The sequence below is a fragment of the Sphaerodactylus townsendi genome, linkage group LG11 (genome assembly GCF_021028975.2).
Source record: "Sphaerodactylus townsendi isolate TG3544 linkage group LG11, MPM_Stown_v2.3, whole genome shotgun sequence".
NCBI classification, from domain to species: Eukaryota; Metazoa; Chordata; class Lepidosauria; order Squamata; family Sphaerodactylidae; genus Sphaerodactylus; species Sphaerodactylus townsendi.
The window spans coordinates 58,093,408-58,116,971 of record NC_059435.1 but is presented as its reverse complement, the minus strand read 5'-3'; the positions used below and the strand labels follow the sequence as shown (position 1 = coordinate 58,116,971).

The 23,564-nt window shown below is 43.1% G+C and overlaps 2 protein-coding genes across 5 annotated transcripts in view; one reads left to right on the top strand and one right to left on the bottom strand.

Annotated features, from left to right (window-relative positions):
• The window catches only part of LOC125440894 (amyloid beta precursor protein binding family B member 1 interacting protein), a 198,855-nt gene that overhangs the window by 158,368 nt on the left and 16,923 nt on the right, over positions 1-23,564 (bottom strand). The gene's annotated exons all lie outside the window — the stretch shown is intronic.
• LOC125440898 (protein adenylyltransferase SelO-like) lies at positions 10-19,028 on the top strand. Its single transcript, XM_048510994.1, has 9 exons — positions 10-907; positions 2,595-2,713; positions 3,208-3,336; positions 4,454-4,518; positions 5,274-5,330; positions 6,097-6,195; positions 13,230-13,297; positions 17,430-17,499; positions 18,980-19,028. The coding sequence occupies exons 1-8, from the start codon at positions 652-654 to the stop codon at positions 17,438-17,440; spliced, it is 804 nt and encodes a 267-aa protein (XP_048366951.1). The 5' UTR covers positions 10-651; the 3' UTR covers positions 17,441-17,499; positions 18,980-19,028.

Genomic DNA, 23,564 nt, shown 5'->3' with positions numbered 1-23,564 from the left:
TCCCGCCTTGCTCGGATTACGACGACCCGGAGATGGAAGCCGGGGCTGCGGGCTATGAGTGGAAGAGAGAGCGGCTCCCAGGACCGCCTCCTCGGTTTATTATAGTCAGTAGGCCGAGGAGGGAGGAAGGAAGGGAGGGACGAAGAGGCGGCAAGAGGCAAGCAAAGACAGCCACGAAGTTCCCCGCTGTGAAACAGGGCGCAGAGGGAAGCTTGGCCTCCGATTCACTCACACGGCATTAACCTCCTCAACTCTTGCTGTTTTGCTGAGCCTGGAAAAGCAGGGCACGGCAGGCAGAAATGCCACAGGTGCAGACATCTCCCCCTGCTTTTTCATGCTTCAGAGATTGTTGCCTGGGAGTTTCTGCCTGGCATGCCTAAACTCACACCGGCTGTCACCTTTCCTCAGGCGAAGAGACAGAAAGGATTCGACTTCTCTGGCTAGGAAGCTCCAGAGTGGTCGCTCCTGCTGGGTGACCTTGGGCTAGTCACAGTTCTCTCAGAACTCTCTCAGCCCCACCTGCCTCACAAGGTGGCTGTTGTGGGGAGAGAGGAAGGGGAAGGAGCTTGTAAGCCACCTTGAGTCTCCTTACAGGACAGAAAGGTGGGATATAAATCCAAACTCTTCTTCTTCATCTGTTCCGAAATTTATATGTATTGGTTCCATACAGGCTGGACCCTTGGTTATGAAACGTCCATTATGGCCAGGTGTTCTCTCACTCCATGGTTGCTTAGTTGGCTAATGCTAATATCTCAATCAAGATGTTACTTCCTGAACTCTCTAAATATGGCAGGTAGTTTTAGGCATCACTATGTCAATAAGTCAAACCTGGACCGAGGCTACTGTGAAAGAAAAAGAAAGTTGTCTGATTTTGGTGGCTGGAAACTCTCCACAGAAAAACTCACAGGTATTGTTTCATGCCAATACATAGTTATGACTTTGCCTATAGATAATTCATAGCTTATTGAGACTGGGAAATGCACATAAAGGACAGCTTACATGAGTAAGGCTGAAATCCTAAACACACTTGCTAGGAATAAGTCCCACAGAATTTAATGTGAGTTACATATGAGCATAGGAGCATCAACTTATCCAAAGTTATCAATGTCTACGCCCTATTTAAATGGTTGCTTGTTAGCCACTCTTCACACCCAGGTGTACTGGAGATTGGTGAATTGCAGAAAGGAGCAAGACCTGCCCATTCATCGCAGGGTGCATGAGACTCACAGGTGATATTTTATCTTTCTCTAATTACCTCCTGGCATTTTCTTGTTCTATGGTGGGGGCTCCTACTCCTCTTCCTTCTCCCTTCTCTACTAGCAAACTCACCTGTGATGGCTGTGCAGCCGTGGCAGTTTCTGGTTATTCCCACCTGCCCTAATTCTCCCTGAGGAATCTGTTCTCCTCTGATGGAGGTGGGGTAGGTTTGCCTGCACCTCTTCTTCCATTCTCACCTGCCCATTACTTAGCATCATGGAATGAGCCCTTTGGGCGGTTTACCAAATCGAATGAATGAATGAATAAATAAATAAATAAATAAATAAATAAATAAATAAATAAAATGTCAAAAGTTTCCACCAAAAATTAAGTTTTGTTTGTTTCAGGATATTTGTGCAAACCTGTGCACTTCTGTTAAAAAGTATCCTTATCTTTACCCAACCCCATTCTCTGCATTTTTTTTGTTCCAGATGGTGGAGAGCAGGTTCAGAATTAGATGTATGACAAGTGGAGGCCGGCAAAACTTATTGGGAGAATGCCTGCCCCCATTTCTGATCCCACCAAGGCTGCACCCCTAATTCAAATCTTGGCTGGTATGCCCACAGCAAGCTCGCTAGCCAAGGCAGCAACTGTCCCAATGGTGGGTGTGTTCTGTATACATGCACAGAAAGCATTTTCTTTAGTTTGGGGTTGATTTAAATCTTTTTTTTTTAGTTTTAGATTTTTTTGCAAAGCCAGGGGGGCTCTTGAATCTGCAGAAAAACTTGTTGAGGTTCAGTCTGTCTTCTCCTATCTGCAAATTTCAAATCTGCAGATTTTAATATCTGGAGAGAGAACATGGACATGGATTCTGCGCTCCATATTCTATTCTTGGAGCACACAGTTCCATCAAATTGCCCTGGTGTTATTATAGGGTCATTAATTGATTTTAGAGCCAAAGTTGGTGTTGTCATCTTATGTTTATTGATGTTTTAATTGGAATGTTAATGTGATATTTTATTGCTCTGTGTTTAATGATTGTACACCGCCCAGAGCCCTTTGGGGATGGGGCGGTATATAAAATTTGATTAATAAATTAGTAAATAAATTAGTAGATAAAGATGTTTACTACATTTCTGTTGTCATTGCCCTCTTTCATGGCCCTCCAAGTGATCTCGCATCCAGGTTTCTGAACCGGTTCACATCCGTTCAGCCTCAGTGGCTCATTCACACAAGCTATTCCTAGACTATTTGGTAACAAGCTTTTTCTTGCAAGATATCTCAGTCACTATTTAATTTTAGTTGTAACCTGATTTTAAAAGCAATATGATTTTCAGTCATAGAATGCCATAATTAATATACTGTGTTATGCAAAAAAAATTTCTTGTTCTTTCTAGCTACACTTCCTATTGATCCAGTTGAAGAAAATTACATTCGTGAAGTACCAGACTCCATTTTTTCAGTTGTTTATCCTACTCCTTTTAAATCCAGAGTTCTCCTTGTAGCTGTTTCAAAGGTTAGCTGTTCTCCTTGTAGCTGTTTCAAACTCTTAGCTGAACGGTATTCCCATTTTACTCTTAGCTGAACAGTATTCCCATTTTCCTGAATAAGGATCTTTTACATAATTCTAGATTTTTTGTATTGTTACGCTGATAAGAACAGATACTACACTTGATCTTAGCCGATTGTTGTTGGCTTTCATGGCCAGAATCAATTGGCTGTTGTGGGTTTTCCTAGCTGTTTTGCTGTGGTTTGTTCAGGGGTGTACCGGGGGGGGGGCGTGGGGGGGGGTTCGTGCCCTGGGCACCACTCGGGATGGTTACATCGGGAGCACATTGCACCCCCCCAATTACACCTCTTCCCCAAACTGTACAGGGAAGGGGTGAAGTTCAATGCGACCAGTAGGGCTGGCCACGCCCCCAAGCTCCATCTCTGGTCAGGTGCAGGTACGGTCAACTGAGAGCTGTGTGGAACTTCTGAACTGCTTGTTATAATTTCTTTGTTGTCAAGGAGGTTCTAGAAGACATTTTGGATCTTGATGTATCTGTTTCGAACACAGAGGATTTTCTTCATCTTGTCAGCGGTACGAAAATTGCCTTGGGATCTCTGCCCCTGGCTCATAGGTATGGCGGCCATCAGGTAAATATTGGCTCATATGATGTTAACAATATTTATATGTAAGATGGTTTTTTTCCTGGAAATGACGATGAATTGAACATTTTATCTAACAGCCGAACTGTAATGTTTAATGTTCCTGTTTTAGAAAAATTAACTCAGAAAGGCTAGTTTTTTTTTAACACAATTCATTACCAGTAGATTTTTTAAAAAGTCATGGTACTATCTCATACACGACTCCCTTCTGTTATTTGCATTGGTCACTCACCTGTTAGAAGTAAAAATAAGAAAACCTGTGCTTTCAACATTTTAAGCATTCTTTTGTACATTATATTATATCCTGTGGATGCCCCACTAAGGAAAAAGGGAGAAGGGTAATTCTTGCCTGATTCTCTTCCTTGCTGTTGGTTGCTGACCTGCAGCAGGGTCTTATACCCCAACATTGCATTTTCACAAATCATTGTGGGGAGGGGGGGGGGTTGTGGAGAAGGACGTCAGAAAAATAATGGCTTTGCTAGCGTGTCTGTGGTAGAGGTAAGACATGTTATACCACCTGTGATGTTTGTTTGCTTAATAGACTTTTATACCACCCTTCCCCGTTCAGACTCAGGGTGGTTACCAATATATATGTAATAACACTATATCGCAACAATAACTGATTCCCCGTATACAATAATATAAATATAACAACCCATTTAAAATCACATTTTAAAACAGGATTTGCTATTCCCTCCCACTTAGGATCCCATTAGGTAAAGTTTCCCCGTCAGTCGTGTCTGACCCTGGGGTACCACTGTGAGCAGTGATTTTATAGGCAAGCCATTTTTGTGGGGTAGTTTGCCATTGCTTTCTCCAGCTATTATTTACCCCCTAGCTATGAGCTAGGTGCTCATTTACCGACCAAGAAATGGATGAATGGATGAGTTGACCATGAGCCAGCTGCTAGGATATCTGACCCACAGGGGGCTCGAACTCCTGACCGTGTGAGTGGCAGTGCAAGCACTTAACCACTACGCCACGCAGCTCCTTTACAGGATCCCATTAGACCCCCATATTCACCAATTTTAGGAATAATTTTCCAATTCTTCATGTACTATAAATTAAACATATTTTTGCATTTTGATTTTTACTTTTTTTTCAGTTTGGTAACTGGGCAGGTCAGCTGGGTGATGGAAGGGCTCATTTGATTGGAGTTTATACGAACAGGTACTGCATTATTTCATTTTTAACCGGTCGACTAGTTTCTAAATGAGCTATCACTGTTGCAGATACGTTAATAAATGGATAAAAATGCAAGCACTTTTCAAGTTTTCCAAGTGGTTCAAGCGCCTTATCCTCAGCTCTAAGCGGTGGGAGTTCAAGGCCACACAGCAGGGGTCTGCAACCTGTGGCTCTCCAGATGTTCATAGCCAATTGGCCCTGCTGGCAGGGGTTGATGGGAATTGTAGTCCATGAACATCTGGAGAGCCACAGGTTGCAGACCTCTGAGCCAGCCTTACGTTTAATCTGGAAATGTAGAAATCTTTGATTAAAAGTTTTGTATGCTGCGTAAGTGTGGGTTGTATCTCTGTATGGAAGTTTGGGAGTGCAGAGTGGATCTGAGGTTCAGAAATGGTAGTTTGACAGCGGTTAATGTGAACTAGGCTATCCCAGCTGATTCTCCTAGCTGTGGTGGTGGTGGAAAATATCAGGTCACAACTGGCATATGGCAACCTGGTAGGGTTTTCAAGCCAAGAGACATTCAGAGGTGGTTTGCCATTGCCTGCCTCCGCACCACAATCCTGGTATTCCTTAGAGGTCTCCGATCCAAATACTTGCTATGGTTGGGGCTGAGAGTATGTGACTGGCTTGAGGTCACCCAGCAAGTTTCCATAGCAGAGGGGGGGGGGGGGTTCAAACCTGACTAAACCAGCTATCAACAGGACTAATTCTAATACTGTTCTTCTGTTGGCTTTTCGCAGGTTTGGTGACAACTGGGAGCTACAGCTGAAAGGCTCAGGAAGGACACCATACTCCAGGTTTGTTGTCAGCTCTTGCATCTTTTTGGGAGTATCACATCTGATGTTTCTTATTTATTGATTCAAAACATCTATGCCCGCCCTTGTGTTTGCAAACTCAAGGTGGCTAACAAAACAGCTAAAGCTGCAGGTTGCAAACATCATGAGGCTTCAGCAAGGTTGAACCAGTGTACAACTAATGCACACAGTTCAAAGCCAAGGTGCACAGTGTGGGATTGGTCGGCATTGCACAACCAAAACTTTGTTCAAGTAACCCCCGCAGTAGAGAAGATTAACATTTCTTCCCCCTGCTCTTTTTCTTTTTTCATTCCCCACGAAGCATGTCGCTCATTTGCTTGAGTCATCTGGTGAATGTTGTCAGAAATTTTAACAAATACTAACATGAATGGCTTTTTCAAAGCAATAGATGGTAACTAAAGTAGTTTGGAATGGGCGTATCAATGATTACCATTTGTTGGAAATTAATCATATTGGGACTACCAGTTGCTGGATTGTAAATCCTGTGGTACCATTTTGTTGGAGGTAGCAAAAAGAGGACACTTCAACTTATATTGTGCATTTTGGGGGGGATCACAACATTGTGTGTGTCTTTAAGGCCTTCCAGAGTGACATACATTTTCTTACAACAGAATATATACAGAATATATACTGTCAGCCCAGTATATATTCTGCCCAGAATATATACAGCCCAGAATATATACTGTCAGCCCAGTATATATTCTTTGTCTAATTCTGACTAATATATTCCTTGTTTTCTTTTCCATAGAAATGGGGATGGAAGAGCTGTGCTTCGTTCCTCTGTACGAGAATTTTTGGGCAGCGAGGCTATGCACTATCTTGGAATTCCTACAAGCAGAGCAGCTAGGTACTTTCTGCCCCTGCATTTTCTTTTTGCAGAAATGGATCTAACAGGGAGGTTCCAACTATGTGCTGGTCAAGGAACACTAATACAGAGATTTGGGAAGGAATTTGCAGGTGATCATCAGCAAGTAGAAATGAGGTATTTGGTCTTTCCAGCATCTGCTGATTCTTCCAAAATAGATGCTTCCCCTGAGCTGTTTGAGCTTATTCTTTAACCAGCAAGGCCCTGAGCCTGGTTGGAGAAAAATTACCTTGAGATCATGGAAAGAGATTCGCCATAGAAAATAGGTGTTTGCACAAAGGCAGACTTTCTCCCTTCCTCTCTCTTTGCCCCGGATTTATGTTTCCTAAGCAACAGAGTTTGGGAACATGAATTTGCAGAAGCAGCATGTAGTTCTGTCTGCAGACAAGTAAGACAAACCTCACAGATAGTTGACAGAGGAGATGTGAGTTCTTTCCAGTAATGTGGTTTGATTGGATCCAAAAGGCAGGTGCCAAGTCTCGGCCTAATTGACTGTCCTGTTCTGCCCCAGTTCTGCCAGTCAGTCTCCCCCCTAGAGATTTAATATCTTTAAAGCATGCTTTCCTGGCCATCCCTTTAGTGCTGCTTGTTTTGAAGCAAGTTAAGATCTATATAAGCTGACCTTTTTTTGAATTTTATCTGGGAAGGCTCAGGTGAGTAATGATTTTCATTTGGCAACTCCCACTATAGCCAAGCTGGAGAAATATTAATCTGAGGCTGCTCTTGCATTACCCTCTGTCCATTTCCCTTAATGTATTATGTCCTTGCCCTTCTTTTCAGCCAGTAATTGACTAAGCAAAGGGGTTTGCAGGAATAGACTCATAGAGTTGGAAGAGACCCCACCAAGGACCATCAAGTCCAACCCCCTGCAATGCAGGAACACATGATCAAAGCACCAATTAAAGACCAATACCAGTTTTCTCTTAAAATATAATTTAAAAGCTGCTGGAGAAGGGAGTTCTTGGTGGGCTGTTCTTCACAAACGGTGCCTGAACTCATGAAGCTTTCTTACGTTGAATCAGACCGTTGGTCTGTCAAAGTCAGCATTGTAGATTCAGACTCTTCAGGGTCTCAGCCTTACGTCTTTTGAGTCATTAGATCTTTTAACTGGAGATGCTGGGGACTGAATCCAGGACTTTCTGCTTGCCGAACAACTGCTCTGCCACTAAGCCGCAGCCTTTCTCTCACTGGCTGCTACCTCTTCTCTCTCTGGCTTCAGCAGTGATGGTTATTAGCCAGAGAAGTGGGTCTAATTGGATCTTGGTCCAGGTGCAGTAGAAGAAGAAGAGGACTTTGGATTTGTACCCCACTTTTCTGTCCTATAAGGAGACTCAAAGTGGCTTACGAGCTCCTTTTCCCTTCCTCTCCCCACAACCTTGTGAGGTAGGTGGGGCTGAGAGAGTTCTGAAGAACTGTGACTAGCCCAAGGTCACCCAGCAGGAATGTAGGAGTGCAGAAACACATCTGATTCACCAGATAAGCCTCTTCCACTCAGATGGAGGAGTGAGGAATCAAATCTGCTTCTCCAGATTAGAATCCACCTGTTCTTAACCACTACACCATGGTGACTCCCACAGATGTGGTGTGGATAGGTTTTGGGTTGTTTTCTCTCTGGTCTCAGTAATGGCACTTGGGAACTGAGAGGAAGGGGGTTCCAGATGTGCTTCAAAGGTGCCCAGCTCCCCCCTGACTTTTTCTGGCCTCACTCATGGTAGATTGTTGTTGAAGAGATTGGAGAAGAGTCAGTGCTAGAGCTTTATCCATTTGGGGTTGTTCAAACATCTGACAAGTGTTACAAAGAAAAAGAAGGTTCTTCTCTGATCCTGAGTGTTACCAGAACTAGTGGGTCAAAATAAGCCCAGACTAATCCACCAGTCGAATTAAAGGTCCTCAAAACATGGGGGAGGCAAGAGTTAGACCAGTGATGGCGAACCTTTGGCACTCCAGATGTTATGGACTACAATTCCCATCAGCCCCTTCCAGCATGGCCAATTGAACATGCTGGCAGGGGAACGATGAAGATTATGATCCATAACATCTGGAGTGTAAAAGGTTACGCCACCACTGGATTAGACCTAGTCTACTCTTGAACCAGCAATTTGCCGCTGGTGAAGGTGCAGCTGGGAACTGGCAAAGCTCAGGCCGAACGAGATGTGATGCCCCTGGGAAAGGTCATTATGCCTACTATTTAGTCCTTGTTATTGCATAAGGATAGCGCTGTAAGTTTTGTAGATATAATTTCTTTGATGATAGAAAAACATATTTTCCTCTCCCTCATTCACGGAAGGTAGACATAAAGTTGGTGAGCTTTGAAAGGTATTGTGTGGGTACACACACTATCTGAAAAAGAATGGTAGACAGCTTGGCTGTGCTATGTTTCCATGACACTGCTAGATTAACACCTATGGCGTAGCCATCTAGGATAGGGGTTGGCCAACCTATGGAGCTCCAGATGTTCATGGACTACAATTCCCATCAGCCCCTGGACTACAATTCCTAATTGGCCATGCTGGCAGGGGCTGATGGGAATCGTAGTCCATGAACATCTGGAGCACCATAGGTTGGCCACCCCTAATCTGAGAGATCCTCCTTGGCTGTTGAAATGTCTCTACCTGTAGAATATCTAAAATGTAATGGAGAATGGCTTTTATGTTCTTAAGTTGGGAAAGCCCTTTCTCCTTGCTTGTGCGGTTCTTTCGTGTTCGGTTCTCCTTGCTTGTGCGGTTCTTTTCAGTCAATGTGTTACTCTCCCAGGAGTTAGTCTGAAAACATTTGCTTTGCTGGAATGTGGCCTTGGCAAATGATCCATCTGGAGACCTTCTTTAATTGCGTCAGCAAAAGAGGTCTCCAGCTCAGTGATTGATTGAGAAATTTGCAAGACTTGACTGGGTCAGCATGCAGCCTTCTGGCTGGACTGGGCTCCTCTGGGTAGCTGTTGTGGTATGTTGTTCAGTTCAAAGACAATATGCAGCGTTTAGCTTTTGCATTAGGTCTATATATTTCCAGCAATTTTGTGACTTCTGTGTTGTGGCATACTGTTTTGAAGCTCATGTCATATTGAAAAGTTGTGTGTATAAGGGCGTACTCTAGAAAGCTTTCCAGACTTCTTTTCATAAATATTTAACTCAAAGAACCCAGCTGTTAGCTAGATTGCTGCCAATGGGAAGTCGCTGTATCTCGACAGTTACAGTTCATTGACAAAGTTCTTGCTGAGTCTTGGCAAGAAGAATGGGGAAGAGCACGTAATTTATTCAAGAATGCCCTGTGGATGGAACTACTCCATTAGGTTTATGTGCTCGTGTTCCCAACAGAAAACTGTGGTCACAGAGCAATGCCAGATGAGAAAAATATTTTTTATTTGGTGCTTCTAGACCAGGGTTTCTGGAACAGAGTACAGGAAGTTAGGACCAAACTAGACATGAAGGCATCTTCATGTTTCCATGGGGATGCTACAATCCATATAGAGTCTAAAATGGGCAATTTAAAAATTCTGATTGGACCCACGACAGGATAAGGTGCTCTTATTCCCCCACCAGGACTTCTTCAAGTGCCAAAATGGCTGTGGGGGAGGCGATTTGTGATGTCATCTAGATGTTAGTGTTGTATATGAGTTTCTTGCTTTGTATAGGTTGTATCCAGACTAAATTTCTGCTGACGCAAGGCACTTCTGTCAGCAGAACAGAATGTTCCTGCCATCTCTCGCTGTACCCCACCAGTCTCCCCCAAATGCTGCCCCTTAGGAACATCACAAAAGGAAAATCTGAGGTCAGTAGGAGGAAGAGGGAACTGGTGGAAAGTATTCCAGCCCTTTGGTTGGTAGAAAACGTGGTCTCAGTGTTTTGCACGCTAATGTTTGTCTTATGAGAGGTGTGCATAAAATGATGATGACGATCTTGCTTTTGGATATTGATGTTTGCAGTTGCCCCTGATGAAAGCATTTGTTGAAACTTATTGGGTAATTAAATTGCATTGACATTTACCTCTTATACCTTTTTGGTTGTTTGGGTTGTGCCATCCCTTTCATTTGAAAGGGCTTCAGAAAGGACTCCCAATGGCTTTGAGCTGTGCTTGTGCGCAGTGTATTTACTTGGAGTTTTTTTTTCTTGTGATCCTCTACATCACAGGTCAAACTCGTGGCCCTCCAGATGGTATGGACTACAGTTCCTATCATCCCCTGCCAGCATGATGCATCTGGAGGGCTGCGAGTTTGACACCTGTGCTTCTACCTAGTATCGTGAGTGGCTACCTGGCATGAACAGGTACAAGTAGAAAAAGAACAGTTTTGGATTTATATCCCACCTTCCTCTTCTGTAAGGAGACTCAAGGTGGCTTACAAGCTCCTTTCCCTTCCTCTCCCCACAACAAACACCTGTGAGGTAGGTGGGGCTGAGAGAGTTCCAAAGAACTGTGACTAGCCCAACAAATACGAATATCTTTATTGGCATAACATTAAAATGCCTACCTACTTCACCCAACAGCATGCATCAAAAGCATATTAAAGGGTGATTGGTGGCGTCACTAACCCAAATCACATAATCTTTTCTGCACCTTAAAGCTCCAAAACCCTAATTGACTAAGGACTGGTTCACATATAATCACTAATTTTACCTTTTTATAACATCAATTTTGACTATAACGATTACCATTTTAACCTATAAAGCTTTTTGACTACATGTATATTCTAATCTTTCTTAGGCACAAAACTAATTTATTAACATGGTATGCAAAAGTGCACCAGAAAAGTTTCGTTGTGATGATGGCCCATACCCCTTCCCCCGGAAGATCTCTGACCCCCACCTCAGCCATTTCTGGGCATCCCCCGTCCCCCAAGAACACCATGTCAGGGGGGATTTGGGACTGCTGCAGGAGGGAAGAATTCTTTTTGCATCCACGAGAATCCAGGTTGATGCCAACCCACTATTTTGAATTCAGACTTGAGGGTATTTCAAGCTTCGTATTGAAATTTGTGGATGTGCAAATACACATCCCCAAATTTAGAAATAGAAAAATACATTTGAAGTGTTTCCTGATGTCAGTATAAAAGAAAGCATAATACTGGAAAGGTTGTGAGTTTCCTTCTCCGTCATGACTTCTCCCCCTACCTTATTATGAATTCCAGTGGAAAAGCCATATGAGAATCTTGTGGCCCTGTAAAGCCTAAAGGGTTTAGCATAAGCTTTCAGCAGCCAGAGCTGGCTGATCATGTATCTGTTGGAGTGGGATTTACCCCATTAACTCATCCTATCCTTTTATGCATTCGAGTGTTGTATCCCACTGTCTCAGCAGTTGGAAAGAGTGCTGAGTCTTTTCATGGGACTACTAAAACGATAGCTGTGATATTAAATCATCAGTTGCCGCCACGTCACATTCTGACAAGGCTTCTCTTCGCGAACGTGCTTGGCAAACTGTCCATGAACAAGGACACAATAGGCATCTGGCTGCATTTCTGGTAGAGCCGTGCTGTGTGCTGCTGTGCAGTTTGTTGTGGTGGAGTAACTTAGTGGCTCATAGTTTCCCCCATTTCTCTTCTCTACAAAACAGGAGGAGAGCTCTTTCAGAATAAAGGAAAAACTGTTGTTGCAGGAGGCCGGGCATCTTAAGACTTGCTGCTTGTGTCTACCCAATAACCTTTCTTTATTAGATTATTTCCATATTGCTTTGCCTGCCCAGAGGGATCCATAGGGGCTTCAAGAAATTTCTAAAACACCCCAAAGCTGCACACATCGTGGATTACCTTTTGTAGACCCTATGAGGGAAGGGTCAAGAGCCTTTGGCCAAGAGCTCTTGTATGCCCAGGCTTAAGTATCTCCAAAGAGGGACAGGGAAATGTATATTAGCAGAGCAGAACAGAAGAAATGGATTCTCAGTTGCTTTTTAGGTAAATGAGATTACTAACTATAAAGGGAGGGTTACATGGAGATAAAATAAGGAATCCTTTCTTTCCAGTTACACATCTACATTACTTACGTTTGGTTACATCTTGGTACCTATCTGCTGTCTCCTTTCTGGGGTCGTGTCTTCTCGTGTCTTGTCTGCTCAAAGAAACCGAGTTAACTTTATAACTTCAGGGGTACGTGCTCACTAACATGTAAGCAATGGCTGTCTGACTGACCAATAGCTAATCCAGGGGCCTGCAACCTGTGGCTCTCCAGATGTTCATGGACTACAAATCCCAATTGCCCATGCTGGCAGGGCTGATGGGATTTGTAGTCCATGAACATCTGGAGAGCCGCAGGTTGCAGACCCCTGAGCTAATCAGTAGACCAGGTCATAAACAGTGATTTCAGCAACTTGTTTACATACAAACAGTTAACCCTTTTATAACTGCGTTGTGATGGACACTTGCAAAATCCCAATAGAAACAATCAGCCCAGATGGTATTCCTCAGCATGGCAGGCTGTTCCTCGCTTCCTCTCCATGTACTTATACATGGGAGGAGTTGCCATCTTGGTATTTTGCCTGACGTTTCTCTGTGCAGCCATGTGATTCTCATTCCTGTTTGGTTGTGCGCTTGTTTGAAGAAATGTTGTTGAGAATAAGAAGTTCAGGTTACAGGCAGATGTTTGTAATAGACCTTTGGTGGTTTCTGTTGGTGTAAAGTAACTTTGAGAAGAGAGAAAAAGTAGGGGAGGAATGCTTAACCTAGCATCTTTCCACTATGGTACCCCTACCAACACTCCCCAATCCTGGACACATTTACCCTCCCAATTAAGCACCACCTACCATTTGTCTGCTGAAAATTACCATTTTCCAATGCTGTTTTGTTTGTTTTTACATTTTAAAAAATCAGTCTACATGGCTGTGTTTAAAGTGTACCAGTTTTGCTCTGAAACCAGCTGGATAAATCTTCTGTCAGTGTGTGAAAGAGTGAACTGATCTGTGTGTAGATATCTGTATGTTCAGCTTTCTCTTTTTCTCTTTCAAAAGTAAAAATACAAATATGCTTTCCAGCATGCAATCCCGAAACAGGTTTAACCTGCTTCGTTCTAATGGTTTCATTCCTTTTTCTGTTACAGTCTAGTTGTTAGTGATGATGTTGTATGGAGAGATCCATTCTACAACGGGGATATTAAGAAAGAAAGAGGTAACAGCTGAATTTTCAATGGTTATTTCATAATGCTGTGGTTGTCCTTTTGAATGGTTAAAACATTCTGCTTTTGTTTATTTTATGCGCTGCTTTGTTTCCATGACACTGGAATGGAAGGTGCTATAATGAATGTCCCCAGGAAGTCCTCCAGTTAGGAATTGACCGCATCTTCAACAAAGTAGAAAAATAACAATTGGGTAACATCTTTTTATCAGAAGCAACCTGGCCCTAGTCACATGCCATGCTTTGTTTCCAAGAAGCAAAATAAATTCAGGAGCATTTGACTGGTCACTGTTGCCTTTACTGGTGCGCTACCACAGACTCCCTTCCTAGACAGTTATTTCCTTGCATGAATCGGTGGATGCTTGGCCTGACTCTTTCTGATTGTGTTACAAACGAAGTCATACCACAAAGACTTGGAATTACACCAATTACAAAGAAAATTAGGGAAACAAACTGCAGTGGCACGGGCACATTATGGCCTGGAGGAGACTTGCGGTGCAAAAACGGCCCTAAATTTTGACCCTGAAAACCACGGTCCGTGTGGAAGACCAAAGAAACAGTGGATGGACAGCATTGCTGAAGACATGCGTGCTTACCCCTGAAAATTCCCAAAATTGAGCTATTTGGTGGAGAAAATGTGAGTGCTAACCCCCTCAAGGGGAATACAACCCAAGAACAAGAAGAACCACCTCTACACTGAACCTTCACAAAGCTTTTAGATTGTGGCTACCTAACAAAGAGATTTTTTAATAAAGCCACTGCTAATTAGGTCATCTTTAAGGACATGAGATTCCAACTGATGCATCACTGTGTTCTAAGATATTATTTCTGGAGTATAATTGTGTACATTTCTGCTGTAACTCATTACCTAACTCATTACTGGTTGGCATCAGTACTCTTCATCTTTTTATTAGGACCAGGTTGCTTCTAATAAATAAGGAGTCAAACAGTCTTCTGTACATTAAGACCTTTTAAAATTAAATTTAATACCTCACCCTTTCCTGGCCCGTAATTTAGAAATATTACCATCTTAATGTGACATTAGTGACCAATATCGCCAATCATTGTCTAGTTCAGCGTTTCCCAAAAATGGTGGGTCGTGACCTGGCACTGGGTCATGAAAGCAAAATGCCGGGTCATCTAATGTCTGGGGCTGGGGCTGACCACCCCCCACCCTCCCTGTCCTTGCTCAGAGGGCACCACCCAGCTGGAGCTGGACCAGCCAGGACAATACAGCAGAATCACCCAGCCAATCACCCAGAAAAGGGCCAGGGACGGAGCCGTAGCTTGCAGCAGACGCTGGTGCTGTGAGGGGGGTGGGGGTGGAAATGGCACCCCGGGGAGCTTCCCTTACGCTGCTGTGTGCAGATGAGGCCTGGTGTGGGGCTGGGCTCGCCTTTGATAAGCCAGCATGGGCAGGCATGTGGCGAGGTGACATTCAAATTTGTGTTATATTACTAATAAATAGGCCATTAAAATTGAGTGGGTCATGGAGGAGAGGCATTAAAATAACCAAGCCATGGGAAAAAAGTTTGGGAAACGCTGGTCTAGTTGATTGCAGTAGTGGGTTATGGAAGCTTTCCTCCCCACAGGTTGGCTATGTTGCCTTTGATGGAGGTAATGTGTCTGCGCCTGTGTTCTGTTGTGCAAGGCCTTCCATTGAATTCAATGTGGAGCTCTATGTACTCTTGAAAGGACACACGGGGCTCATTAATAAATTAACGTTAATGCTTGCGTTTCAGGTGCAGTTGTTCTGCGTGTTGCCAAATCATGGTTTCGAATTGGCTCATTAGAAATTTTAACCTATTCCGGAGAACTGCATTTATTAAGGTTAGAATTAAATCTTCGTTCTATCAGATCTGCTACCTGATACAGCAAAACAGCAAGAAACTCAGAAGTGGCATTCTTATTGCACCAGAGGCCAGGGGCGTGTCTGTTGAAAATGGCACCCAAGACAAGCACGGCTTGCCCTGCCCTAACCTCCAGTTGGAATTGAGGGGCAGGGAGAGCCTGTTTAATGCTGGGCTTGGCTGGGTCCAGTCTGGTGTCAAACTGAGCGCTGTGGTCCCTTCCACACATGCAGAATAATGCACTTTCAATTCACTTTCACAATGGTTTGCAAGTGGATTTTGCTATTCCGCACAGTAAAATCCAGCTGCAAAGTGGATTGAAAGTGCACTATTCTGCATGTGTGGAAGGGGCCTTGGTCACACCATCTTTATACTTGGCTCCATCTTTATACTCTTGGCTCCACCCCAAACTCCACCTGATCAGATGTGGACCTTGGGTGGATCCAGTAATATAAAGCTGGAGCCAGTCAGACTGAGTGCTCGGTTCAGTGCAGGCCTCAGTCCAGCCAGGCTGAGCCCAGCATCAAACTGAATCTGACCAGCTCCAAGGCAGCCACTATTGGTAGGAAATTGGCACCCCTTTCAGCCCCCATCCATGTAGCTTTGCAGGGAAGTTCTTAGTGCTTGTACCCAGGCTTCCTGAGACCTGGTCTGTGTAAACAAGGCTTGAAAAATAAATACAAGCATTAGCTATCCCCTCTGGAAATATTTTAGAATTCCTAGATACCAACATTTTTTTTGGACACCTAGGCAATCAGATGTTAGACTTTTCAGTTCTTCAAAGGAGTAGTCTAAGGGCATCACTAACAGGACTATTTGAAAATAGCAGAGTAGCTTTACAGCCAGCATATCTTTGTTGTTTTTCTCACAATGGAAGGGGTATTAAACATTTATAGTAAGAAATGTATGGTACTAGTATATTCCCTGCAAAAAGCATATGAAGTATATTTGACATTATCTTTGCCAGAGGTCATATTTATACTAAGAATTTGCATTATTGGTTCTGCAGATGTAGTGAGGTTCTGGATTTCAGTGCAGTATATTCATAAAAATATTAATAACACAACATATTTCCCGTAAAAGCACAAACAATTGTGAAGTTGATGCAAAGAGTTTTGCTTTTTTTTTCTTTGAAGAAACATGTCAAAATTTTAGACTGCTTTTGAAACACCCGTCTGTTTTAAATGCCATGAAACAGTTCACCGAACACATGTCCAAAGCATCCTCTGGCATGCGGAACTGGTTGAGTGGTTCTTTAGTAAGGATCCTATGATGCTTTGTGCAACTGTAATTGGACCCTTACCCTGACAGGTAAATACAGAAGTCTGGAAATATGTTACATTTTCAAGAGCCAGCATTACATTTTCAGAGGACAGCCCTGTGCAGAAACTGGAAACATTTCAAAATGTTAGTTGGCAGTGCACTAGATGCCAGTGTATTTTTAGTCCTCAGGACAATCATGCAACTGAGTTTTCGAATCCTGCAATTGTATATATAAATGAGAACCAATTGGGTATGTTGTTGCTTTTCACCGAAAGGTTCTGAAATCACTCATGAGGTCCATCCCAAAAACATACAATGCACTGTTTGAACAATCAAACTGATTTTTGGATTTAGAATTTTGGCTGTGAACTCATTACTTCTTGATCAAGGAGTACATTTCCTACAATTCAATTTAGCTTTCTAAGGAAGGCATCTGAAAGGGGATTTTTCCAATTGCCAGACAAACAACCCCATCCAAACTCCCCCATGGCGGGCAGTGGTACTGATGTAGCACCACTCTGCCAACTCCAAAAGGGCCTTCCAGTGGTGCAGGGAGCAGAGAAAAGCACTGAAGCCCAACACTGCCGAAAAGTCCCATAGAGTTGACAGGACATGTACCGCCAAAAGTGTGGCATATGTCTGAGGACCGGTGTGTCACGCAACTGGCCCCAAACTCTGGGAGTCAACTAATGTCGGCTCTGTCCCCGAGAACACCCTGGCCCACCCCACCCTCCATACTGGCATCTGAGCTGGACACTAGTGCAGGCTCACCGTGGCCCAAATCTATGGGCTTTGGAGTGGTGGGGCAGCTATATGCGTGGTTGCCAGTGTATCTGCCCCCTCCGCCAGGGTAGGTGCCTGGGGAAGGGTGAATATGCAGGCAAAGCCACACTTCTTTGGGCCCTTTCAGCCCCTCTCCTTTTGGATGGGTCTACCCATCTTAGAACCGAATAATCTCTTCATTATTTTAAAACTTATTTTGGTTAAATAAATAAACCTTTTTTCTTATTCAGGATACTGTTAGACCTTGTTATGGATGAACACTTTCCGTCAATAAGCGTGAATGACTCAACTAGATACCTGGTAAGTTATAAGACTGCCCTTGCCAACGATCCTACATTTATTTAGCTTAAGCATTTATATACCACTTTTCGTAAAATGAAAAGGCTTTGCAAATGTTAACATGATCACTGAGGATAATCAATAAAATGGAAGATAAAATTGTAACCATAAAATTCTAACAGTACAATACAATATAATGTCAACCATTTTAGCCTAAAGGAGACACTTCTCAACAGAATGCATAAAAATCTTGTGCCTGTCATGAGAACATACAAAAGAGCTGCCTCTTCTAACTTTCTTTTGGAGGTATGAGAACCTCAGTTGGCAGATGGTTTCACACCGGGAGTCGTGTGTGTTCATGTACAGGAAACAGCTAGGAGATGTATTGTTCTGAGTGTCAGCTTTCTCTTCCACCTGCTTGCTCTACTCCCTCCATCCTCTTCCAGTTAAAAAGGCAACTTGATGAGTTATATATACCGTGTTTCCCCAAAAATAAGACCTACCCAGAAAATAAGCCCTATCATGATTTTTCAGGATTTTTGGAGGATGCTTGAAATATAAGCCCTCCTCCAAAAATAAGCCCTACCGGTAGTTACAGATCAGGATGGTGTGATCCAGCAGGGTGCTCCCTGCCAATGAGGACGCCGCTTGCATCACACATGACGGGGAAGCAACAGGGCTGCCGAGAGCTCGCCTTAATGAATTGTGAAGGTACCGTATTTCCCCGAAAATAAGCCCTCCCCCGAAAATAAGCCCTAATGCAGTGATGGCGAACCTTTTTGAGACCGAGTGCCCAAATTGCAACCCAAACCCCACTTATTTATTGCAAAGTGCCAACGCGGCAATTTAACCTGAATGCTGAGGTTTTAGTTTAGAAAAAAACTGGTTGGCTCCCTCTTCCTCCGCCCCACCCGCTTAAGCAGGGGCCAGCCTGCTCTAGCCTCCAGTGTGTCCCATGCACACCGCTTTGTGCCTCTGTAGCATCTCTGCCTCTTCTACGCCCCCGCCCCCCCCCCCCCCCGGCAGCAGCCACCCGGAGCACAGGCACCAGGCTCACCAGCTGAGTTCTCTTCTCACTGCGGTGCACGCATGTTGTGCTCAGTGGCCCAGGTCAGTCTAGGTGTGTGTGTGGGGTGGTGGTGGTGATTTTCCACCCCTACATGATGAACCCTGTGTGTGAGTGCCCACAGAGAGGGCTCCAAGTGCCACCTCTGGCACCCGTGCCATAGGTTCGCCATCACTGCCCTAATGCATCTTTTGGTGCAAAAATTAATATAAGACCCTGTCTTATTTTGGGGGAAACACGGTATGTAATGTAGTTGTACCAGTGCTGCTGTTTTAACATGTATTTAGCAGTAACATATAAAAATAAACAATCTGGGAGATTCGCTGCCTGAAGTTGGAGTTCAGTTTTACAGTCTGTTGATGTGTGTTTGACAATGTTGTGTCCTGCAGCTTTTTTGCAGAAGGAACATCAAAGTAAAACTGTGTTTGATTGCAGGCATTTTTCTCTAGAGTGGTATCTGAGACAGCAGGTTTGATTGCCTTATGGATGTCAGCAGGCTTTGCTCATGGTGAGAAGATTTTTTTTTTTGGTCTTGCTTTAAGTTGTTTGTCATGACAGATATAAAACATTTAGACTTTTATTGAAACTTAGCGTGACTGGCATATAGGTTGAAGCCTGCAGGGCTAGCACCACAATACCAAACGTAATTAATATCCAGGTTGTAAAGGCCATGGATACCCTGGATTTATGTAGATCTAAGCAAATAAATAGAATAAGCTGATTATGTTTAATGAAAGTACAACCAAAAAACCCCCTAGTATCTGTTTCTATCATGATAAGGAATATACGGTAAACTGTATAATGTGTACTGTTCATTCAGGGCAGAAATAGACATAAGATACATGAAGTGCTACTGGAAAAGGCATTCCTGAAGTGATTTTTTCCTCTCCCTTTCATTAAATGCTTAATTGTATACAGGGATTTGTATTGTGATGTCTTGCTGCCATGCATTTCTCTGTTTTAGGCTGCAAAATATGTAATAGGAGAAAACTGTGGCTTTGGGTCCAGGCTTTATGACCTGCCGGCCTCATCTAGCTATGTTCCCTTATCGCTGGAAGCTTGGCAAAGGTGCATGTGAAGGCTGGGTTGATTTCCTAGTGCAGGATATCAGCTACTCAGAGTTCAGTGTTAGGTTTGCAGCGTAGACTGTTCCGTTGTAAGAGATGCCGCAGTCGGTCCTGAGAGAGGAGGAAATTCTACTATGGGCATGAATGTAGGCCACACCTCCAGGAAGTCAGCTGCTGGAGTTCCACCTCACCTGTCCCCCTGCCTCCCCCACACCCTTCATCTGTTTATGTTCTCTATCACAAATTTTAGACTTTATCAAAAGATAAAATCTTATATGCCTAGCTGTGAGAGTCTGAGCCTGATTTCTATTAAGTCACTCCAGGAGAAACATACTGTATTCCATTTCTGTTCATTCCTATTATATGGACACTTTATTGTTCTGATGGTGGTGTCATTTCCTTTTAGGTGTCTGTAATACAGATAATTTTAGCCTTTTGTCCATAACCATAGATTATGGTCCATTTGGATTCATGGACTCCTATGACCCAGGTAAGTATAGCCTAGAAAAATTGTGCTAGACAACAGCTGAAGTATTGTCAAAGGCTTTCATGGCCCTATTCAACTGGTTGTTGTGGGTTTTCCAGGCTGTGTGGCCGTGGTCTGGTAGATCTTGTTCCTAACGTTTCGCCTGCATCTGTGGCTAGCATCATCAGAGGTGTATCATAGAGGGAAGTCTGTTACACACTGTTATGCAACAGCTGAATTGTTAAAATCTACAAGTCTCGGTTTTTGACCATAAAAGGCTGAGGGAGGGGGAGGGCCCTTTCCAAGGCTGTTCTGGCCATTGAGGAAGTCTCTTCAGGCCAGGCCCTTGCAACCTGCTACCACATGGCTTGCTTGACTCACCCAGGCCCAGCTGCATACTACTGAATAACAGCAGTCACCCCCACAAAGCCAGTCTGATGTAGTGCTTAGTGCTAGACATACCCATACAACGTGTCCAATTTGCTCCTGGCTGCTTACGGCCACACTTATCTGAGGCTGATAAACCCAATACATGGAATCTGTTAGGTGTCCAGCAATTTCAGAGATTAATGTCTGACTCTCCTTATAAACCCTTCTGCCTGAGAATGTGCAGTTTCGCAACTCTTTCAACATTTTCCACTAGAAGCACCATAAATAATTTCTTGAGCAAGAAGCCTGTAAAGAGCTTTCCGTCAGTCAGCATCTTTATATTTTTGTAATCATCTTGCTGACTGACTGAATAGCTTTGTCATACTGGATTCAAAATAGTGTTGCTGTTCAGATGTTATGTTTTGTAATTGGTTGTTGAGTGACTTAATGGTTCTCTCATACTTGTAATCTGCCAGAAAATAAATAAAAAAGAGTAAATTAATAGCTTGAGGAGAAGAATCCTCTCTAGCCACAAGATTAGTTTTAGAAGATTAGTTTTTTATGTGTCTTCCTGCAGATTTTGGGTTGGTCAGTTGATGACTGAGGGGAAATGTTGGTTATTTGCAACAGTAGCTTCTGCAAGGACTGCAAGAATAATCTGTCCCTGGCAAACAGGAAGCTCTACTAAAATAATCTTCGATAGACAATAGAACTTGTATGCCTCCTGTAAACTATTTTGGAAAGGATTTTAAGATCAGATCTAATCTGCACATGTGTCAAAGGAATAACAGGTTATACTTGAACTTCTACATTTGCCAGCTTTTATTCTGTCTGTTTTATCCACGAATACATCCACTAAAAGAACGGGCATATCTAAGAGGGCTTGAGAAACCATCACTGGAATGTTCATGTCTCCAAGAGGGCTGGAACTCACCATATCTTAAGTTAACATTCTGACTGTTGGCCTTCCATGCTAACTGGTTAGCGACTGTGTGTGATAGGATCCTGGTCTAGATGGATACCTGGTCTGATCCAGCAGGGCACTTTCACATTTCCCCTATATGGTTCATTCTCTTTCACTAAGACTCGGCAGAATGGGGGAAAGAGAGTATATTTTTCCAGTGCACCCTCTTGCAGATGGGGCTTTCTCCAGCTTTGTGCTCATCTTATCCTGCCTTGCCACCTAGTTACGACCTTCAAGGTGGTGAATAAGTAAAAACAATAACACATGCTGGAAAAGGGTGGGCCAAGATGCTCTACTACCTCCCAGGAGAAGGCCCCTTCACTGTAAGTATACAATGGACCGTTCTCCTGGAGGCATAGAGCATCTTGCTGGGAACTCCCAGAGCAGTGCCCTATGTTAGGAAGGGCTACTGTTAAATCTCTTTGAACTAACTTCAAAACACATATATGTTTATATAAGACAAAGTTTAAGACATGAACAAGAAGGAGAGTCCATTAAGGAGATACCAAACCAAAGGGAAAAAAAGTCTTCACCCATTGACAGAAGATAACAATAGAGGAGGACAGACACATCACCCTGGGGAGGGAATTCCATACTCAATCGTTCCATGACTAAGAAGACCCTTTCTTGGCTTGCCACCAGTCTAGCCTCAGATGATAGGAACACCTGAAGCAAAGCTCCCAAAGATGGCCATAATGGTCAGGTAGGTTCATATGGCAGTAGCTGGTCCTTAAGGTATCCTGGTCCAAAGCCATTCATTGCTTTAAATACCAATACCGGCTCTTTGTATTGACCCTGAAAGCAAATTGGAAGCCAATGAAGAAGAAACAAGGCAGGAGTGATGCTATTCCTCCAAATCACTCCAGTGAACATCCTGACTCCGTCATTCTCCAAAGGCAGTCTTCAAGGGCAGCCCCAGGTAGAATGCATTGCAATAAGTAATGCAGGCAGGGCAGATTGTTTTCACTATTAGTTACTGTCTCACTACTTCAGGCTGATTGCAAGAACCATTAAAGTAATAGCTGTGTAATTTTTAAAAGTAATTTGAAGATTCCTTGGTATAGGAAAAAGAACTAGTTATATGGAACAGTAATCCATTTTCTATTCAAGAATACCAAGAAAGTTGTTTTTATTCAAGAACACCAAGAAAGTTCTATTCAAGAACACCAAGAAAGTTGTGTTTAGATCCACTTTCTATTCAAGAACACCAAGAAAGTTGGTATTCAAGAACACCAAGGAAGTTGTTTGAACATATGACTTTATTTTGCATGTATAATAATAAAATAACAGGCTGCCAACTGTCAACTTGTAGCTGAAAACGAATTCCTTTCTTGGCAAATATTAGACCTTGGGCTAATACAGTGTAAACAAATATTGCTATGTTTAGAGACAGGATAAATATATATTTTAGGGCCTGAAGGGCTTTTGTTTCATTAACATAAAAAAGCACACTGAATGGTGAAGGTTGTTTGTTTTGTTCTGAATCCCCAGTTGTACTAAAATATCGTTTTACTTCAGACTTTGTCCCAAACCTATCGGATGATGAAAGGCGGTATAAAATAGGAAACCAAGCCAACATAGGAATGTTTAATCTGAACAAGCTGTTGCAGGCTTTAAACCCTTTGTTGGATCCCCGGCAAAAGCAGCTGTAAGTAATCCCAAAAAATGTCTTCACACTTAAAAGGGCTGGTGAGATGAGAAGCACTTTAATGGCCATATGGGCTGAAAAGAAAGGAGGCTGTCTGGAAGAAATGCTGTTTGAAAATTATAATTTTTTTTTTGAGAAATCATGCCTCCCAAAAAGCAGCGCCAGAAATGCCTGTTTAAAATAACTAAAAACAAGCAGTGAGAGGTATATATGCTTTGGCATAGGGTCACCGCCATCCTCCAACTGGACTGTGTACCACGGTATTGTTGACTTTTAACATGAGAAAGCCAGGCATATCAACAAAGATGTTTTTCCTCTGAAGGTTTTCCAGTTGTAGTTTTAACAGCCAAATGGTATTCCTGTGTCATTTGAAAGACCCATTTCCATTCATAGTGTGATGTTTTGTTCTTCTAAGGAAAAACACAACATTGCTGGCCCACGTATTTTTCCTTCACTGAAGGGCCACTGGGTGAGGATTTGCCATTCATTTACTGGCATTGTTTCTT

What these genes read in the sequence shown, in the direction of transcription:
- LOC125440898 (XM_048510994.1), top strand. Translation starts at nt 652, where the DNA reads ATGTATTGGTTCCATACAGGCTGGACCCTTGGTTATGAAACGTCCATT. An exon ending in TCCTTGTAGCTGTTTCAAAG is followed by an intron (nt 2,714 to 3,207) that starts GTTAGCTGTTCT and finishes TTTGTTGTCAAG; the next exon opens with GAGGTTCTAGAAGACATTTT. An exon ending in ATTGGAGTTTATACGAACAG is followed by an intron (nt 4,519 to 5,273) that starts GTACTGCATTAT and finishes GGCTTTTCGCAG; the next exon opens with GTTTGGTGACAACTGGGAGC.